The sequence below is a fragment of the Choloepus didactylus genome, chromosome 14, assembly GCF_015220235.1.
Source record: "Choloepus didactylus isolate mChoDid1 chromosome 14, mChoDid1.pri, whole genome shotgun sequence".
NCBI classification, from domain to species: Eukaryota; Metazoa; Chordata; class Mammalia; order Pilosa; family Megalonychidae; genus Choloepus; species Choloepus didactylus.
The window spans coordinates 72870302-72890293 of record NC_051320.1 but is presented as its reverse complement, the minus strand read 5'-3'; the positions used below and the strand labels follow the sequence as shown (position 1 = coordinate 72890293).

Below are 19992 nucleotides of genomic sequence, written 5' to 3'. Positions count from 1 at the left end.
ATTTGAATTGTCTCAAGTTTAAGAAGTCTTTGATTTTGGCCATTAGTAAGAATTTATTCATGAAGAATTTCATAACTGATCATGATACTTTGATGGTACGGATTAAGACTGCTCTACAATGTCACAGAAAGCCCCAAGTCAGGAGCTATGGATTGGATTTCACATTTTTCCAACAACTTTATACTTCAATCTTACAGTGAAAGAACATTTTCATCTTGGCCTGATTGATGACTAAAACAATTGGGAAAGAAGGGATTGAAAACAAGAAGTCTGATTATTCAATTCTTTATTGACACAGACTAATTCAGACACTTTGGGATTAACACTCATGAAACAATCTTAAAAAGAGTTATTATTTTGGGATTCTTGCTATTGAAGTTAACATTCACATCTAAAAAAATAATAATCCTCCCTGTTGAACAAGTGGAACTCAAAAAAAGTAAAGGAATTTTTTTCCTCTAGCACCTTATAAACACCTTTTAGGAGGTAATCAAGAAAAACTGAGTGAAATGATTTTCCACTGAGAATTCTACTAGATTATCAGTACAACAAATATGAGGGTAGACAGACACATTAAACCTCAGGAAATATACTTCCTATACACCCTTTCTCAAAAAAATACTAGCTATGCTCTACCATAACAAAGGAAAAAAAAAAAAAAGAGTAAAACAAAGGATCTAGGAAATATAAGCAACAAAAATAAATTCCCTGGATAAGGGCAAGAGGAAGTGCCTGGGTGATAGCTGTGTGACATGTTGGGCAAAAAAAACAGTCTACAATGGAGAATGTCAGAGGGATGCAGAGAAGTATATTCCAAGTGAAAAAAAAAAAAAAATGACCTGCTGTTATCTGATGGGTATGACCATATAGAAAATAAAATTGTAATGTCCATAACAGAGTTACTGGAGAATGTAGCAAGATTAAGTCAGATGCTCAAAGTAAATGAGGTAATTATTAACTTCAAGAACAAAAATATATTAGAAATAAATGTAATCACAACATGCTACTTGGATCAGCAGTGAACAATGTTTATAGTCATAAAAATGAAAATACTGAATTTGGAATGAAAAACTGAAATATTAACATACAGTGAGATTGTGGGGAGGAATATAAGCAAGCAAATATTTCCATTCTTTCTAATGAGTGGAGATAACGGACGGATCAATAGATAGCAATGTGTTCATATTATATGGAAATATAAAGGTAAATTCTACAACAACTAGAAGAGTTGAAAAAGGTTTCCTCTGTGAATGGGAAAGAGGGACTGCCTTTTTTTTTTGGTCACATACTTTTAGCATTATTTGCATAGAATGTTTTAGTGGGAGAAGAGACAGGACACTAAGTTTACACTGAAAAACAAGCTGCCAAAATCACCAAGAGAAAAGTAAAATACTCCTGCACCTAAACCTATCCACTCTTTTTATTTTACAAATAACTTTAGGCAGAGGCTTATGGGTCCATATTCATTTAAAAAAAATAAGTTTAGTCTTTTATCATAAGTACTTACACAATTTTAAATATAAATTTATTTTTCACATTTGAAAGTCTTTAAAAGTTACCCAAAGGATTCATTATACTTCTGCGTTCTGCTTCTCAGAAAGTACTTTTGAGGTAGATCTGTTCCGGATTCTTTTTCTTTTTCTTTTCTTATCAGAAGCAGAAAATGGTTTTGTATCCCGTGCTTTCTTCTTTTTCTTCAAACAACTAAGAGGATTTGGGCCACTTACTTTTTTGCGCTTTTTTCTTCTCTGTTCTGGGTTTTTCACTAAACCCTGTTCCTCTTTGAGTTGCTTGATACTTTGTTTCTCATGCACGGAGACCAGCTGACCTGACTCCACAGCTTTAACAAAGGCAATTGTTTTGGGAGAAGGTTTGTCCAAGACTATAGTGTTCTGAATAATAAACATGAGAGGAACTCCAGGCTTTTTTTTTACTTTCACAGACAAATTCTGATCCTATTAAAAAGAAAAATAAAATTATGTAGTTCAAGTATTTCAATTACATTAAGGTGCCTTAAAATAAGATTTCTAAAAGTTTTCTAAGAAATTTTCTGAGGTTATTAAAAACAAAGATCATAGATTTCATGAAAAAAAGATCACGTATTTCATTTTTTAAAACAACTGGTCTCACTGATATGGGGTATTTTATGATAAAAGGAAGAGAAACAAAAACTGAGCACAATGTAAGTAGCAAATATTCTGGGACAAAAAATTGCCAAACTAATGCAAAAGTGAATGTGTTAGGAGGTTTCCCTTGTTTCTATTCTAAGATATGCCTCACAAAGGGTCAAGAATGCTTGAAGAGGCTGAAGGAATAGAAATGACATAGGAATTAGCTGACTCAGATTCTAGACTCAGCTCTGACTCTACTTGTATATAATTCAGAAAGTATATCTAAGCAAATTTCTATGTATGTGAACTTATTAATATCAACCCTGAAACAATGTCTCTTCTCCTTCTTCCCAAGTCTTGAAAAGCCTGAAACAGTTCCATGTCAGTGAGTAGTAAGGTCTTAAACAATATGAACCATGCCTTTTTGAGAAACTGTATGAAATACATGAACATGAAAAGACATTCATGAATAAAGAACGTAAAATCTTTGCTCTACTTAACTTTCCTTCGAGAACCCTAAATCATTATCACACTTGTAGTCTATAATTTCTTAATTTTTAAATTATTTTCTGAGTACAAAAATGGATAAAGTTACTCTGTATATTACCTGTGTGGCTACAAAATAATGATGAGGATTTCCCTCTTCAACCATGGAAAGCAGACATTCTGATCCACTCACTGCACTCTTGAAATGGGGACAATTTCGAACCTGGAATTTCTGTGCAATCAGTTTTGCCCCATATAAGTCTTTTCCCAGAGTTTCTAGCTCCTTTAAGACGCATCTGAAAAAAAATTTCATTAATGGCCTGTAATTATAACAGATGCATTTTAGTTGTTTACATAAAGCAAGTAGAAAACAATACTCTTTTTTTTTTTTTTTTAACAATCTGAATTTGCCACAGAGCAGCCACAAATCAGCTTTTAAACTTGACATTTCACTTTTAAAAGAGAAGACCTGGAAAATGCATGCATCAAGTAGAAAGAAAAGCAATAATAGCTACATTTACTGAGCACTTACTGTGTGCCAGGCAGCATGCTTAGTTACTCTGTACATAATTCTCAATGAATTGCAAAACAACCCTATGAAGTTAGGCAGCTTACTTTAAGATTATTCTTACTTTGGAGAACCCCTTTCTAAAAGACTTGAAGTAACATGCCTAAGTTCAAACTAACAAGTGGTAGAGCTGAAATATGAATCCAAGCAGTTTGACACCAGATCTCTTGCTCCTAAGCAAAGTGCTATATGATTCCGCTTCAAGTAAAAATCAATACACTTTCAGAATATTTTCAATTTATAAAAGTAAAAATTCTCAAGTCAACAGGTCATTTAAAAAAAAAATCACATGTTATTTTCAAAGTATACATTCCCATTCCCATTGGTTTTAAGTGTTGGAGACTTTACACTGAACTGTGTGGCCTAGATCCAGTCACAACCTCTCCCAGTTTCCTCATTTCAAATGATTCTATAGGGCAGGAATTTCAAAAATTTGAAATACTTTGATGGAGATGACTAATTAGAATATATTAGGCAAATGAACAATATTTTACTCAGTAATGAATAAAATATTAGTTGTTAAGATTTAGAGCTGCCTCAAAAACAAATACAGAGAATACGACAGCATAAAGAGGAGTGGAAGTTAGTTACTCCCCCCAGAGCAACTAATAAAAAATAAGGAACAACTAGTAAAAGATCTGGAATAACCGCTGGGAGACGACCGCTACTGTCCACACATGCAACAATCTGGAATGGAAGAAATGCCTGAGATCGCAGCATAAAATCTGGGGTATATCTTCCCAAGAGGAAAGAGGTGGGGCCCAGCTCTACTACCTGCCTTCCGTTCAGAACCAGACCCCAGAGTCTGGGGGAAAACAGCCACGGGCCACACCTCCTTACACAAGTCTGGAGTGATGGGCTGACAGGTGCCACCTGCTGGGGAGAAAAGCACACGGTGTGTCAATCCTTTAAGACACACCATCAGGGAAACCAGATACTGAATATTTCTTCCTTCAGGGACCTGGCCTGTTCTTGTCTGGGAAAACCTGATGGGTGGCCAAGGAGGTCAGATGCCTAGAAAACAGAAAACTACAACCTACACTAAGAAAAATGAAGTTATGGCCCAGTCAAAGGAACAAACTTACACTTCAACTGAGATACAGGAATTTAAACAACTAATTTAAACAACTAATGCCAAATCAATTCAGAAAGTTTAGAGAAGATATGGCAGAAAAGATAAAGGTTATAAAGAAAACATTGGGTGTACATAAGGCAGAAATGGAAAGTTCGAAAAAACAATTGGCAGAACCTATGGAAATGAAAGGTACAACACAAGAGATGCAAGACACAATGGAAACATACAATGGCAGATCTCAAGAGGCAGAAGAAAACACTCAGGAACTGGAAAGCAAGGCACCTGAAAGCCTACACACAAAAGAACAGATAGAGAAAAGAATGGAAAAATATGAACGTCTCTGGGTACTTAAGGACAAAATGAAATACAGGAATGTATCATTGGTGTCCCAAAAGGAGAAGAGAAGGGAAAGGGGGCAGAAGCAATAATAGAGGAAATAATCAATGAAAATTTCCCATCTCTTATGAAAGACATAAAATTACAGGTCCAAGAAGTGCAGTGTACTCCAAATAGAATAGATCTGAATGGGCCTACGCCAAGACACTTAATAATCAGATTATCAAATGTCAAAGACAAAGAGAGAATCCTGAAAGCAGCAAGAGAAAAGCGATCCATCACATACAAAGGAAGCTTAATAAGACTATGTGCGGATTTCTCAGCAGAAACCATGGAGGCAAGAAGGAAGTGGTGTGATATATTTAAGATAGTGAAAGAGAAAAACTGCCAACCAAGAATCCTATATCTGGCAAAACTGTCCATTAAATATGAGGTAGAGCTTAAAATACTCTCTGACAAACAGACAATGAGACAGTTTGTGAACATGATGCCTGCTCTACAGGAAATACTAAAGGGAGCATCACAGACTGATGGGAAAAGACAGGAGTGAGAGGTTTGGAACACAATTTTGGGTGATGGTAGCACAGTAATAAGTACACTGAACAAAGATAACTATGAATATGGTTGAAAGAGATAACTATGAATATGCTCAGGAGCATGTGGGACACCAGAAGAAAAGAGGAAAGATGGAGACTGTGGCTCAGTGAAACCTAGAGTGTTCAACAATTGTGATAAAATATACAAATATGTTTTTCATAAGGGAGAACAAATGAGTGTCAACCTTGCACGGTGTTAAAAATAGGGAGGTATTTGGGGAAAAATACAATCAATGTAAACTAGAGACTATACTTAACAGAATCATTGTATCATGTTTCCTTTAATGTAACAAAGGCAATATACCATGGTAAATGCAGATACCAGGGAGTCATGGGGGAGCGGTGTGAGACTCCTGGCACTGGTGGTGGTGTCTGACTCTTTATTCTACTTTGATCTAAGTTTATCTTTCCTTTTGCTGCTTCCTAGCTGTCATGTTTTTTTGTTTGTTTGTTTGTTTTCTTTTTTCTCTTTTTTTCTTTTTCTTTTGCCTCTCTCCCTTCTTTGACTCTTCCTCCTGCTTTGTGGAAGAAATGGAGATATACTTATATAGATAGTGGTGAGAGGTGGTGAACACATAAATGTGTGTCTATACAGGGAAGCATCGATTGTTTACTTAGGATAGAATGTATGGGGTGTGAACAAAACCATCTTAAAAAAAAAAAAAGGGTGGATGATGAAACCTTGAGGGCAATATACTGAGTGAAATAAGCCAGACACATAAGGACAGATATTGCAGGGTCTCACTGATAGGAACTAATTATAATATGTAAACTCAGAGACATGAAATATAAGTTACCAAGATATAGAATGAGGCTAAAGAATGGGGAGCAGTTGCTTAGTATGAGCAGAATGTTCAACTAGGTTGAACTTAAATGTTTGGAAATGAACAGAGGTGATGGTAGCATGTTGTGAGAATAATTAACAGTGCTGAATGGTGTGTGAATGTGGTGGAAAGGGGAAGCTCAGAGTCATGTATGTCACCAGAAGGAAAGTTGGAGGTTAAAAGATAGGAATGTAGAAAACAGTGAACCTTGTGGTGGTCAATGTCTGAGATTAACTGTACAAATATTAGAAATCTCTTCCATGAACCAGAACAAATGTATGACACTACAACTAGAAGTTAATAATAGAGGGGCATATAGGAAAAAAAATATATACCTATTGCAGACTATATACTACAGTTAGTGGTATTTCAACATTCTTTCATAAATAGTAACAAATGTACTACACCAATACTACGAGTCAACAATAGAGGGGGTTGGTTAGGGATATGGGAGGATTTGAGTTCCTTTTCTTTCTCTTTTTTTTTTGTCTTTATTTCTTTTCTGGAGTAATGAAAATATTCTAAAAATTGAACAAAAATTAATTGTGATGGATGCACAACTGTGAGGGTACAGGGGCAACTGATTGTACCATTTCTGATTGTACCGCTTTGGATCTTTGAATAATTGTATGGTATGTGAACAATCACAATAATTAAAAGAAAAAAAAAAATGCATCCCCCCCCCCAAAAAAAATACATACCCAAAATTCCAAAAAACATATTTTTATAAAATTCAATGGGATATAATTTGGGAATCTACACAATCCCTGACTTTAAAAAATAGGGAACAAAGCCTGTGCTGTCAGTACCAAAGAAAACACTAGGCTACATAAGTATATAGGCATCATTTCAAAATCTGAGGCCCTAAATTATGGATGCAAGGAAAAGAATCAAAGAGTAAGAGTATCTTAAAGAATGAGAGCAGAAAATGATATATAACTATTCCAAAAAAACAAAAACAGTATAGCTTAGAAAGAAATCACAATGTGGAGGATCATCAATTAAAATAGTTCACAATAACTGGCACAAAGAAGGTACAACAATATTTTTCAAGGATTGAATGAAAATTTCGCAGAACAGCACCACTTATTAAGTGCGATTAACTTGTTTAATCCCCACAAAACTCTGAGTACTATTATTCCCATTTTATTAAAAAAAAAAATAAGGCTAGGGCAGTCGTGTAATTTAAGTTACAAAGCTAATGTGATGGAGCAGGATTCAAACATGGATATAATGGTTACATGGTCTGCTTTCCTGACACTTGTTGCTTCTCCCTGAGCCCTCCAATTCTGAGTTGGACAATTTCCTTTCACTCTACATTCTTATATTAATATAAGCCAATGTTTCTCAAAGTGTCATCTATAAACTACCCAACCAGAATCACATATTTATTAAACCTTATTGGTTTATAGCTCATGTCTTCCCAAAATCTGCACTTTTTATGGGAAAGCAGAAATGAGCAAAAAAGAGAGGGAGACAACTATTGACTCAAAAGGTTTCTTCAATCCTATCCAGCCCCTGTCAGATGCTATCTTGCCTCACTTTTCTTTAACCTCCCCTTTAAAAACAAAAAAAAAGAAAAAAGAAAAGATATTTTGCTTTCTTTGATCATCAGTCTAGAACTCTATCTTGACTTTAGGCACAAATTTCTGATTACTTATTGAATGTTTTCCTATGGATACCCAGTCAAGAGCTCTTCAAACTCACCATTTCTAAAATCAAATTCTCTACTTTCCCACTCCCAAATTTTGTCTTCTCCAGAGGTTACTATTCTATGAAATTATTTCCACCCTACCAGACACCCCAGATAGAAATCTGAAATCATATTTGATTTCTTTCTCACTGCTACTTTCACTCCATCAGCTGTTACCTACCTCAGTAATGTCTTCACATAAAACCCTTTCCAGATTCAGGCTCCCATTATTTCTTGACTGAACAACCACAAAGCAGATTCACCTTCCTTCATTCTCTTGCTTCTCCAATTTACCCCTCACATTGCTGCAGCTATCTTTTCTAAAACAAAACCCAGGTCTGATAACATTTTGCTGCTCTACTTCCTCAAATTAAACCGCAAATTTCTTCAAACTGAATATGCTTAAGCTCCCTAGATGTTAACTAACTAGTGGTCAACAGAGAACATAAAAAGACTTGTTAAAGGAGATGCAATTAGCCAAATACCAAAAAAAAAGACATTCTGCAGGAAAAAAAAATATATATATATATATAATTTCTTAAAAACATAAACAGAAAATAAAAAGAAAAAAAAAAAGAAAAAAGAAAAAAAAAAAAAAAGACCTAAGAGACATAGAAACCAGATGGAATTTATGTACCTTCTTTGGATCCTGATTTTAAAAAGGCATCTTTATCTTTCCTGGATGCATGCAAAGAATTGACAGAATCATATGCTTTAAAGTATCCCATCAGTAAGGGGAAGAACAGATGAAACAACTGGTCATGTTGATTATTGCAAAAACTGGGTGATAGATGTTTCATTATACAATTCTACTTTTGTGTATGTTTTAAAGATTCCCAAAGTTAAAATAAATGAATTCTTTAGAAAAAATTTTTGCAGAACATAATTTCATGCAGACTTCTCAACCTTTTTTATATATCACAGTACTATATTAAAAATGTTAATTTTTCTTTAGTTTACAGGGGAAAGTGAACAGGCTATTTGTAGCCAGAAGTAACTCAGGGGCACAGGCCATCTTATGACTTGTCTGGCAGCTCTTAAGACTGAGAGGATCAAAAGTTTTGGGCTATCTGTAACCCAGGTACACTGCTTGGGAAGCTCTGAACAAAAGGCAAGCTGTTCATGGAGTAGTGAGAAAAGCAGAGCATTAACATAATATGCACAGTAAGAGACTATTCTTGTGTGTGTGTGTGAGTATCAAGATCTGGATGGATGATACAACCCATGTTAACAGTGGTTAACCACGGGTGGTGGTACGGAGTAATTTTAATTTTCTTTTTCTACTTTTTTAAAAAAGTCAATATTCTACAATGGAAAAAAACCTAAATTTCTCAATAGTATTTCTTCAAGATCTAACCTCAATTTACATTCTTCCCAGTTTCATTTCTAACTATACTCTGTGTTCTAACCTTTTCCCTAAGCATTTCACAACTCTACTCCTTTACTCAAGTGATTCCACAACAACGAATATCACTTATCTCTTTTTTGTCATTAGTCCTTCCCCTCAGGACTGAACTGTGACTGGGCTCAAATGTTATCTCCTCGATGAAACCACCAATGATTCCACTCTCTCTCCCTCACACCCCCACAAGTTTCCATCCTAACTGTTCGCACACTTGTTGAAGTGGGAAAATATCAGACCTGGGTAGTCAAAAAACACGGATTGCAGATTGACTTAAGCACTTCACTGGCAGCAAGGACTGGGAACTTGTCTGTCCTGTTCACCAAGTTATCCTCAGTGGCTGGAGCAGTTCTTGGCGTATAGCTGGTACTTATAAAAAGTTAAATAAATCTTGAGGCCTGGCTTCTTTTCCTGGGAATCGAAAATGCTACCTCACAGGCGGTTGTGAGGTTCGAAAAATTTTGGTTTAAACTAGAAAAAGTTATGCAAACGACAGCAACCATTTAAAGAGAGTTATGTTTGGATACTGATAAACGCTCTATATACACGATACTTCGTTTGATTCTTACAGCACTTTTATAGTTATTATCTGTGTTAAATAACTTGCACGAAATGACAGAACAGGCAGGACTGGACCCAGGATCCAAAGCCAGGTCTATATGAATACAAGACGCATGTTCTTATTCGTCAAAACGCGTAAATATTTTCATGATCTCCTTAGCGTTTCCACTCCACCGTCAACTCCTCGAGGGCGGGGCGCTTTGCTCCAAGTGGGCTTGCAGTGTTTGTGGAATGAACCCCTGTGAGCAGCAGCCCTGGCCTGTACCACAACCCTCCAGCCCCGCGCCTCCTCTCCTGCCCCAACTGGGCCTACCTGGTGGTGCACAGCTGCGTCTCCCCCATGAGGTAGCGGGGCAGCTGCTCTCGCAGCTGGATACGGCCCCGCAGCGCCGCCTGACAGAATGTGCCGTCCAGCAATATCTGGTACGGCTCCCGGACCCCGAAATTATTGCGGAAGTAGCCGAGATGCTTCTTGGCGTGTTTCTGCCTTGTGATCTTCATACTTGGCCTACCAGGGCAGAAGCCGCCGGACCAGGAGACAGCAGCAAAGCCTTAGTCACTGCCCGTTACCCGTAGTGCGGCTCCCCCGGAAATAAAGCCCATCTAGCCCCGGAAGCAAACGCCCCCATCTCTCGTCCCTGCCCACCTGTTGTCGTCACGCAACGCAAGTGCGCGTTTCACTCGTGGTGCTTGCGTTTTAGTTGAGGGGAGGGGAAGCTGAGCTGGCGCCTTGGCGGGGAAATCTCTGCGGCTCAAGCTTCTCTGCACAGGGCGCGTGTGGGCAGTTTTGGGCCAGAGTGAAAGGAAGCCTGGGTGATGCGTTTAGCATGTTACCTGGCACTCAGTAGCCTCTCAAAGGTGTCTCTCGGTACTAAGAAATAATAATAATATTGAACCTTGATGTGGCCCAGGCACTGTCCTAAGTGATTTACCGTACATTATTCCCGTTAATGTTTATAATTCCCAAGTGAAGGAATGAAAGGGGCCAACATATATTGGGCAACCATGAATGCCTGGGTTTGTACTGCTTGCTCTTTCCCGTAAAGAAGTTAAGCCTAAGAGCACGTGGTTCACGAGTGTCAGAATTATCACTGGAACCCAGGTCGCCTGCCTGAAATTCAAATATTCTTATTGCACCCCATAGGAACTACACTGACTCAGGAGCCATACGTTAGAACAGAGGGTCCCACAGTATTGCATTCCTGCCTTGCCTTAAAACTTGTAAGTCACTCATATGGAATGTTTTGGAACACAATCACAAGTGCTTCATTTTCCAAGAGTCAGAATCCTGAATTTGAGTCTTCATTCTGCCACTAACCAAAGCCATTTGACCTTGAGCAACTCCCCAAGAGAGCTGAGTTCATCTTCTTCATTGTCAAATTTGTTGACAAGACTGGATTATTTTTCAGAGCCCAGCTCAAATCAGAAAATTTTTAGTTCCCAGTGGCAAACTGCCAAATATCCACTCCAATTCAAAGCAAAATAATCAAATAATGAGCAGTATGGAATTTTGCATTTTTGTCCTGGCCTGGAATCTGTCCCAAATAAAGTGTTGGCTAAAGATTCAGAGAAAGAACCACGCAGAAAAATGATTTACAAAGTGACTGAAATGTATTGTTTACATTCGGGATGTTATTTCAAGATAGAGGTATATGAAATTGGAACCAAGATCTTCCCAAACAAGAGTCCCAGTACAGTTTAGCCATCACTTCGATGGCTGCTAACATTTAACTGAAAATAGGGGGAGTATTTTCAGAAATAAATTTAGGAATTGTAAGCCATGAAAATTCATTGTAGTATTGGATTCAGCATCCTTGAGTATTAACTGTTCACTGTTTCCAATTCAAATCCTCTCTTTATTGCTGTATGCAGACCCCCACCCCAACTTTACCCCCACCAGAGCTTTGCAAAATGGTTAAAACATTAAAAAAAGAAGTAGGCTTACAGACTTATCTACCTGCTCCATCCATTGGCCATTTTTCAGTATTAAGAAAAATATGGTGCAGCATTAGGGCATTGAGTCATACTCCACTTAAAAGAAAAATTTACTAAACTACAGCATAATTTTGTTCAAGTTCTATGTACAGACAGTGTCAATTTGCATACCTGACCCTTATTAAGCAAACATGAAGACAGCTTGGTGTTGATTATCAAGTTTAAAACAGTTTTCTATTACAGCAGCATTTCTCAAAACTTGATCCTAGGACCTGGAAAAATAGCTATTAGTGAGCTTGCTTCAAATACGTGTTCCTGCATCAGAATGAGTACTGAGAAAGAGTGGACTATTGAGAGGAATTGACATTTATTACAATCTTCCCAGTTCACTGTTACGTGCATTAGTGTTCATGAAGGACTGTTTGCAGTAAAACACCACCGTCATTATTGTCACCACATTCATCCAATAGGATATTTTCATTAAGTGGGCCACTGAATATATTTTCCACTGGATGCCAATTAGCCTGGTATTGGAAAATCAATTATTTGGCCAGAAGTAAGGCAGAAACCAAACATTGCCATTATTAACTATTTGGATATAAAATTAAAACTGAAATTTAATTTTGAAAACTATTATATTATTAAAATTTTAAATAGTCATTAAGGTTATTTTGATCTTATAGTGCAGGAACAATAATGTCTTAGCCTTGCTAGCTTCTAGCTTTTATAATGAGGTCATGACACAGGACATTTTCCATGCCAAATAGACATTGGCTTTCAACTGAGGTTGGTAAGGGATTAATTTACTTTTCTTATTTTTTCATACTTTTCATATTCTTTATTATGTTTAGATCAAATATAGTTTACAATAGGATGTTGTTGTACATGACTTTGACTTTTCTTCATGAAATTCTGAAGAAGCTAAATTGACATGAAAATGATTTACTCTCATAAGGTGTGACTAATTCCCAAATAAGACTTTTTCTTGAAAGATTCATGGCCTAAATGGAATAAAATAAGTAAACATCAAATACAATTCATAAGGTGAGACTAACTCCCAAATAAGACTTTTGGTTGAAAGATTCATGGCTTAAATGGAATAAAATAAGTAAACATCAAATACAATTCACAAAGGTCATTTGTTTAGTTACATAAAGGCTAGTATAACAGATAATTCAGCAAAGATATCTATAGTGATATTACTCTGCCTTATATTCATGTTTAAATATGAGCATTTCTTAACATTTATTAGCCAAAAAAGAATACAATGTTCCAAACATTATATAGCTAACATATTCTCTAAATAAATAATTTTCCTAAAAAAGTAATTTAAAACAATTTAGGTAAAGCTGCTTCATTTTGAGGTCCTATTAAATTCTTCACTAAGATCCCTAAGGTAGACTACATCATGGACTGGTTTGCTATGAATTTTCATATATGGTGAAAGGTGCTATAAAGGATAGATCTTGAGACTGTCACATTGTTAAAAAAGCATTTTGATGTTTTTTAAATTACAAAAATAACATCTGTTATAATAAGTGAATCAAGGGAACAATACAAAGATATTCATCTCCTCTCTCTTTGTCCAGATAACTCATGTAAACAACATAGTATGTATTCTTCTACAGTTTTTTCCATGTTCATATATTTATATGTCAAGAAATATACATATACACACACATGCCTACACATATGTAGAGATTTTTGTCACTCTTTTATAAAAAAAATGGAATCATTTTATTACTTCTATACATTTTGCTTTTCTCACCCAACAATCCTTGTGGAAATCCCCCCAAGTCAATAGACATAATTATTTCATTATTTTAATGACTGTAAGACATTTTTCACAAAATGCTCAAACATAAAATAATGGATGTGGCAGTGACTGTGAGTTGCCTCCCGTATCACCAGAATTTTTCTGGACAGCAATGTGCCCAGATAAAAGAATAAATTTCCCAGCCTTTGCATCTAGGTATGGCAATATGATTAATTCTAGCCAAGGATATGTAAGTGGAAGTGTTAAAAGCGAATTCTGGGAAGGATGTTAAAAGGAAGCTAGCTTAGCAATAGCTTTTGTTTTTTCTACCCCCTTCCTTACTATTCCTTGGAATTTGGATGTGATATGATGAGCAGAACTCCAGCATCCCATTTTAGACCATGAAGTAAACTTGAAGAGGAAGGCCACGTGCTAATAATGCTGGCAGAGCAGATAGAGAGGGAACTTGGGTCACTTGTGACTGTGGAACTAGAATTCTGAATCCAGGCTTCCTACCTGTGGACTTCTTTTTGTACGAGAAGAAAAACAAACTTCTACCTTGGCAAAACTGTTAGTTTGAGTTTCTTTCATAGGCAGCCAAACCCAATCCTGATAGAGTAAGTTAAAGCTACTTGTCAAAATCAGAGAATTTTATATCGACAGATGTGTTTGATGAAACCTTGATGTCAGTTGGTATTCCCCTATACAATTGCCTTTCTTTGAACAGGTTCATAATCCTAGTTTATAGGTTTTCTCTTAAAGGTAGTATTTTTCAAAGCAAAATAAACTAAAACCTTTTTACATACTATAGCAGCTACCCTGACATTTGTTACTTTTGAGAGTATAAACAATTTGATTTGGATTTGGTATGTAAATGGGATGCATCTTCTGTTGAGAAAGGTTAGTTAAATATGAAGAATCCCAGCCATTTGGGCAAGAAACATCAAGGAAATGTTGGTGTCACCCAGTTGTCAATTAAAGAAAGCAAGCTGGAGGCCCCTGCATAGGCACAGGTGGTAAGCTTAAGTCAGCTCTTCCTCCAAAGCAAATGAGAAAGAAACCACCTCTTAGACAAAAGGTTTCAAGGGATTTCTGTTTGTCAAGGATATCTCTAAGCCAGACAGTAACCAAGAAGTGCCCCCCATTGGGTCACAGTTAGATGACTAAAATTGGACTAGCAAGTTTGTTTTCTGTAACAGTTTATTTGGATGAAAATTATATTTACAGAGAATGAGTACTGCCATGTGATGTTAGTTGAAAGGAATTGAGTGTTTCACTGTAACTTACTGAATAGTGCATTCTACTGAAATTTTACTACAGAATGCTTATTGGTATTAATAAAACCGGTGGAAACAAAAACTGATAGAGAAGGAAAGGAAAGTTAAGAAGTGGCAGCAAGAGGAAAAAAAAGTTCTACTTTGATGCATAACAAAATGCTACTGAAATTAAATTAAATCAAACCTGAAACTGGTAGAGAAGTTCATATTGGAAGCGGTCTTTTATTTTAACCCATCAAAGCATTTTAGAAGATTAATGAATCCTTATAAAATTCCTCCAGGTAAGCAAATATTATTGTTGCTACTTAAAGGGGTTTAAAGATTAAAAGTTAAACCTTTAAAAGGATTTTCTAAAAATACTATTTATTTACATTGAACAAAATCTTGAAGACAACTCTTTCATGATTTTGTATATTTTTTTGAGCAGCAGGTGGACTTCAGGGCAGAAACTGAACTCCTGGTGGCAAGCAATTAAGCATGCTTTCAAAAATCCAGTAGAATATTGTTTCAAAGACTAATATTTATAATTGGATTACACAAATAGGAGGTATTTCTTACATGATATTACACAAAATAAGAGATCACTCTTAGAATATTCTCAAATGTTTTCAATGCAAGATCACTTTGTTTTAATATTAGTTGGTAAGTCATAAATCAAATACAGGGAGAAAAAGTCAAATGTCATTTTAAAAATTTCTATTATTATAGCAAATATATAGAAAATACCCACATGCTGAGTCTTATGTATAAGTGAATATTGCTTTCTTTTTATTGGCCCTCACTTTACCCTCTCTATTGTTCCTTTAACAACACTGAACAAATCACTTAGCTTGTCAAAATATAACCTCTCATAGTTTCATTCCACGTATGTACAAAGAAGGAGGCAGATGACTTAAATTGATCCCAATCAGTCTAAAGAGAAAGTATTTTTCTTCATTTTTGGGGGAGAGGTTTTCTTTCTCTTTGAATAAACAAACAAGAAAAAAAAAAAAAAAAAAGAAGAAGAAGAGAATTGCATCAATTGCTATGGGCAGCTATTTTGAGATTACAGAGGTAGCTAGCTTGTAGACAGAACCAGAACATGGCAGAAGGCAGAGTCAAGAGAATCAGAAAGCTGTGGAACTAGAGTCTTTATGGTGCTTCATTTGGAGTACACCCTACTTGTAAACATCCAGCTATGTGACAGAGTACATTTCCATATTGTTTAAAATAATTTAATTTGTTTTTCTTGTTGTTGTTGTTGCTGTTGTTCAGTTTGTGTATTTTTGGTTTCTTGCAGTGCAAACCATCCCAACTGATGGAGTATTTATTAAATCTGGGCCAAATACTTCCTAAACCTAAGCTTAAAAAAGTCTCTTTAACAGGAAAAATGATTGTATCACTTTTATAATAACCTTGCTTTAAGGAAATTTAAGATCAGCTGCATATGTTATCTTTTTTGTCCTTGACAACATTGTGAGGAGGCAGAGATTCAGAAGAAACTGTTGCTATTAGCTTCTTTCAACTATCTACCAGGTGCTATCTTTTCTGTACCAGTTAAATATTAAGCAAGGTGTTTACTGTTTTAAGCTGAATGATTCTTTGGCCAAATGAATATTTGTGGACTTCTAAAATGTGTACTAATTTACTCTGGAACTTTAGCTTTGTCGTATTTAGATGTCATTTCTTCTAATTTTTCTTGATTCTAATTTTTGTTTCTCAGACCTAGTGCATTAATTTTGATGGCACCATACATTCTTTTGAGGAGGTGGAACTAGGACAGTTATTTCCATTTCTTCCTATTTCTATAGAGTAGAGAGCTTCTGCTTCCCTCCTCATCAGTATTGTTGGAGGGTGGACTTCCTGTTTCTCTATATACCCTGTAGTTGTGCCTCTCTAAGGAGAGTGACTAATCTGATATTTTGGGAGACCCCACAATCATCACATAATAGCTCCTTTTTAGGGGAACAGATGAGGGTAATAAGCATGACTCTTACTCTTGAGCTTAATAAAAAGGAATCTTTGTGCCCCTTTCACAGAAAATAATATACACAGGAGAGATAAGATTATACAAGTCTTAAAAAATCTCTTGCTGAAAACTTTTTGTTTAAAAATGGTGCTTTCCTGCTTTCTATGTTTCTAATAGAACATAAAAGAGGAACTGGCCCCTCAGTTGTATGTCATGAATGCACAGTTACTTCTGGAGGGACAGTAATTAGAAAGATCAAATTACATTCTACCAACCTTTACTCACACCAAGACTGGAAAAGATGCTAATTTGGTCCTCTAGAGTTTGGCTGGGAACCCTGAGAAGGAACACTCCATGTCTACCTACCCCATCACCTAGATGGCTGCTTCAGCTGAGGCCCAAGACTGTCAGTTGTTCAGAGGAAACTTGCCTTCCATAGAGGTCTGGAAGCAGGCCACATCTGCATATTAAAAAGGAATACAGTGACATTAAAGAAAATCCTTCGATTCATTTTGGCGTCTTGACTCATTTTATTGCACTTCAAAGGTCTACTAAGTAAATGGAGGGAAAGCAGCTCCAATACTGGCTGGTTTTAAGACACGGACTGGTCATAGTCTGACATTTACTGGGCTGTGTTTTTCTAGTGAGTAGAGTCACTGTGGCACAAAAGCAAAACTGTCAGAGTGTTTATTTTTTCATTTTTGCACTCAGGTATGACAGGCTATCCTTTGCTTCCTGTCCCCGTGTAGGCTCACAGCTTGCTTTGGAAGGCTTTCACCATCTTCTTTCATTTTGCCTTTGACTAAATTTGAAATATTTCCAGAAAAATACAGAAGCACACTAAAAACTTGAATTCCTGAGACAGGGAAGATGAAGAACATATTGTTGGGAATATAGGATTCAGTTATTTTATTCAGTAAATTAATACCCACAATGAAATTAATACCTACAATGTCAAACTGCCTTTTTTTTTGGAGGTAGAAATATAACTTAATGGTTGCAACCATCCATCTTTGTGTGTTCAAATGTTAGTATAAATCTTGGTTGCTCACATTTGAGTCAAAGAAGTGTTGAAAAGCAAGTTGGCTAAAAGCCCTCCTAAATCAAAATCTGCTCTGAGAGAGTTAAAAGCTGACAACATAGACTACCAGGAGATAGAAAGAGGGTAGAGATTGGGCATTTGATGCTGAAGGACTACAGAATGTTCAGCAGGATTGATTGTATAGATCCAGAAATAGATAGTATAATACTGTGTGATGGTAGCACAATACTGTAAGTACACTGAACAAAGACATCTGTGAGTAAAGCTGAAAGGTGGGATAATGGAATGTATGACACCAGAGGTAAAGATAGATGATAAAGACTGGGACTATATAACTTGGCAAAAACTGGAGTGGCCAATGACTGTTACTAAATGTATAAATATAAACATGTTTTTACATATGGGAGAACACATGAATGTCAACCAGGCAGAGTGTTGAAAAAGGGATGGTATTTGGGAAAAAACATAATGAAAGCAAACTGGAGTCTATGGTCAACAGTAACATTGCATTATGCTTCCATTAAATGTAACCAAGGCAATATACCAAAGCTAAATGTGTATGAGAAGAGGATATAAGGGAGGGATATGGGATTCTTGGTAGTGGTGTTGTTTTCTGTCCTTATTATAATATTGTATTGCATGACATGTTATTTTTCTTTTTATCATCTTTTTTATTATTTGCTAAAAAGAAAAAAAGTCTGTGAACAACAAAAAAAATCTGCTCTGAGAGCTTGTCACACAAAGGCAGTATCAAATAATGAAATGTATTTAAAAGCGTCCATTCAGCATCCAATACTTTTATGTATATGTGTTATATTTTGTATATATATTGTCCTTTTCATCTAGTCTTTAATTTTTACTTCTGATTTTAAAATATTTTCAAACTTACAAAAAAAGTTGCAACAAAGAACTCCCACATATCCCTTACCCAGATTGCCCAAATGTAAACATTTTATATGTGTGTTGTGTGCTGGTTTGTACATATTATGTCTCCCAGAAAAAGCCATATTGTTTAATGCAATCTTGTGGGGGCAGACTTATTAGTGTTGATTAGGTTGGAACCTTCTGACTGAGTGTTTCCATGGAGATGTGACCCACCCAACTGTGAGTGACAATTTCGCTTAGGGTGTGACCTCTTGCTTGAATGTTTCCATGGAAATGTGGCCCCGCCCATTCAGGGTGGGTCTTGATTAGTTCACTGGAGTCCTATAAAAAGAGCTCACAAACAGAGGGACCTCAGGGCAGCTAAGAGTGACATTTTGGAGAACAACTGAGAGTAACATTTTAGAGATACAGTTGAGAGACATTTTGAAGATGGCCATGGAAGCTGCAGCTAAGAGACATTTTGGAGAACGCCATTTTGAAACACAACCTGGGAGCAAGCAGATGCTAGCCACACGCCTTCCCAGGTAACAGAGGTTTTCCAGATGCCAATGGCCATTCTCCAGTAAAGGTACCCTATTGCTGATGCCTTACCTTAGATACTTTATGGTCTTAAGACTGTAACTTTGTAACCAAATAAACCCCCTTTATAAAAGCCAATTCATTTCTGGTATTTTGCATAACTGCAGCATTAGCACACCGGAACACATTGTCATCCTCTTTTTATATAGATATATTTTTCTGAGCTATTTGAGATAAGTTGTTAATTCAATGTCCCATTACTTCTAAATACATTACTGTGTATTTTCTAAGAACACTGACATTTTCTTACATAACCACAGTATAATAACAAAATAAGAAAATTGTACATGAATTTTTTCAAATGTTGTATTTGAAGTTTGACTCCACAGCTTCTCCAAGTTACTGCAGCTGCCCCATCAACTAATGCTATATCACTATTCCAGCTAAATTTTTATTGGTTTAGATGAAAAGAAAAATTCAAGTATGGAAGAATTTTCCATTTTGTTTCATTTCTAAGGTACTTTAAAGCCAAGGCAACTTCAAATAAGTTCAGTGCCAATAATCCAAAAGATCTCTGAGAATGTATTTTAAAAATTTAGGTCTTGATGATATTTTCCTATCAGAGTCCATATCACTCAATTTAAATGACTATCTTATATACTCGAATTCCACCTATTTAGAGTAATAGAAATAAGGGAGTCTGGGTAGGGTGGAGGAAATGATTACAGACCGTTTGTAAGATTTTGGCTTTCATTTCAAGTAAAATCCATGGGAGGATTTGGAGTAGAGGTGTGAAATGAATGGATCTAAAGGTTTAAAGGAACATTCTGGCTGCAGTGTTGCAAACATTCTGAAAGGGTGGAAGCAGGGAGACCAATTAGGAGACTACTGCAGTACTTCTGGGAAGAGATGATGGTGATTTTGTAGCAGTTGTAGAGTGATAAGAAGGGGTTGGATTCTGGTCCTTGTTATTATCAA

The 19992-nt window shown here is 36.2% G+C and overlaps 1 protein-coding gene across 1 annotated transcript; it reads right to left on the bottom strand.

Annotated features, from left to right (window-relative positions):
- Positions 1-269: 269 nt before the first annotated feature.
- On the bottom strand, positions 270-10227 carry UTP23 (UTP23 small subunit processome component). Its single transcript, XM_037803408.1, has 3 exons — positions 9966-10227; positions 2719-2893; positions 270-1955 (listed from the first exon to the last, which is right to left on the bottom strand). The coding sequence occupies exons 1-3, from the start codon at positions 10151-10153 to the stop codon at positions 1572-1574; spliced, it is 747 nt and encodes a 248-aa protein (XP_037659336.1). The 5' UTR covers positions 10154-10227; the 3' UTR covers positions 270-1571.
- Between the last annotated feature and the right edge of the window lie 9765 nt (positions 10228-19992).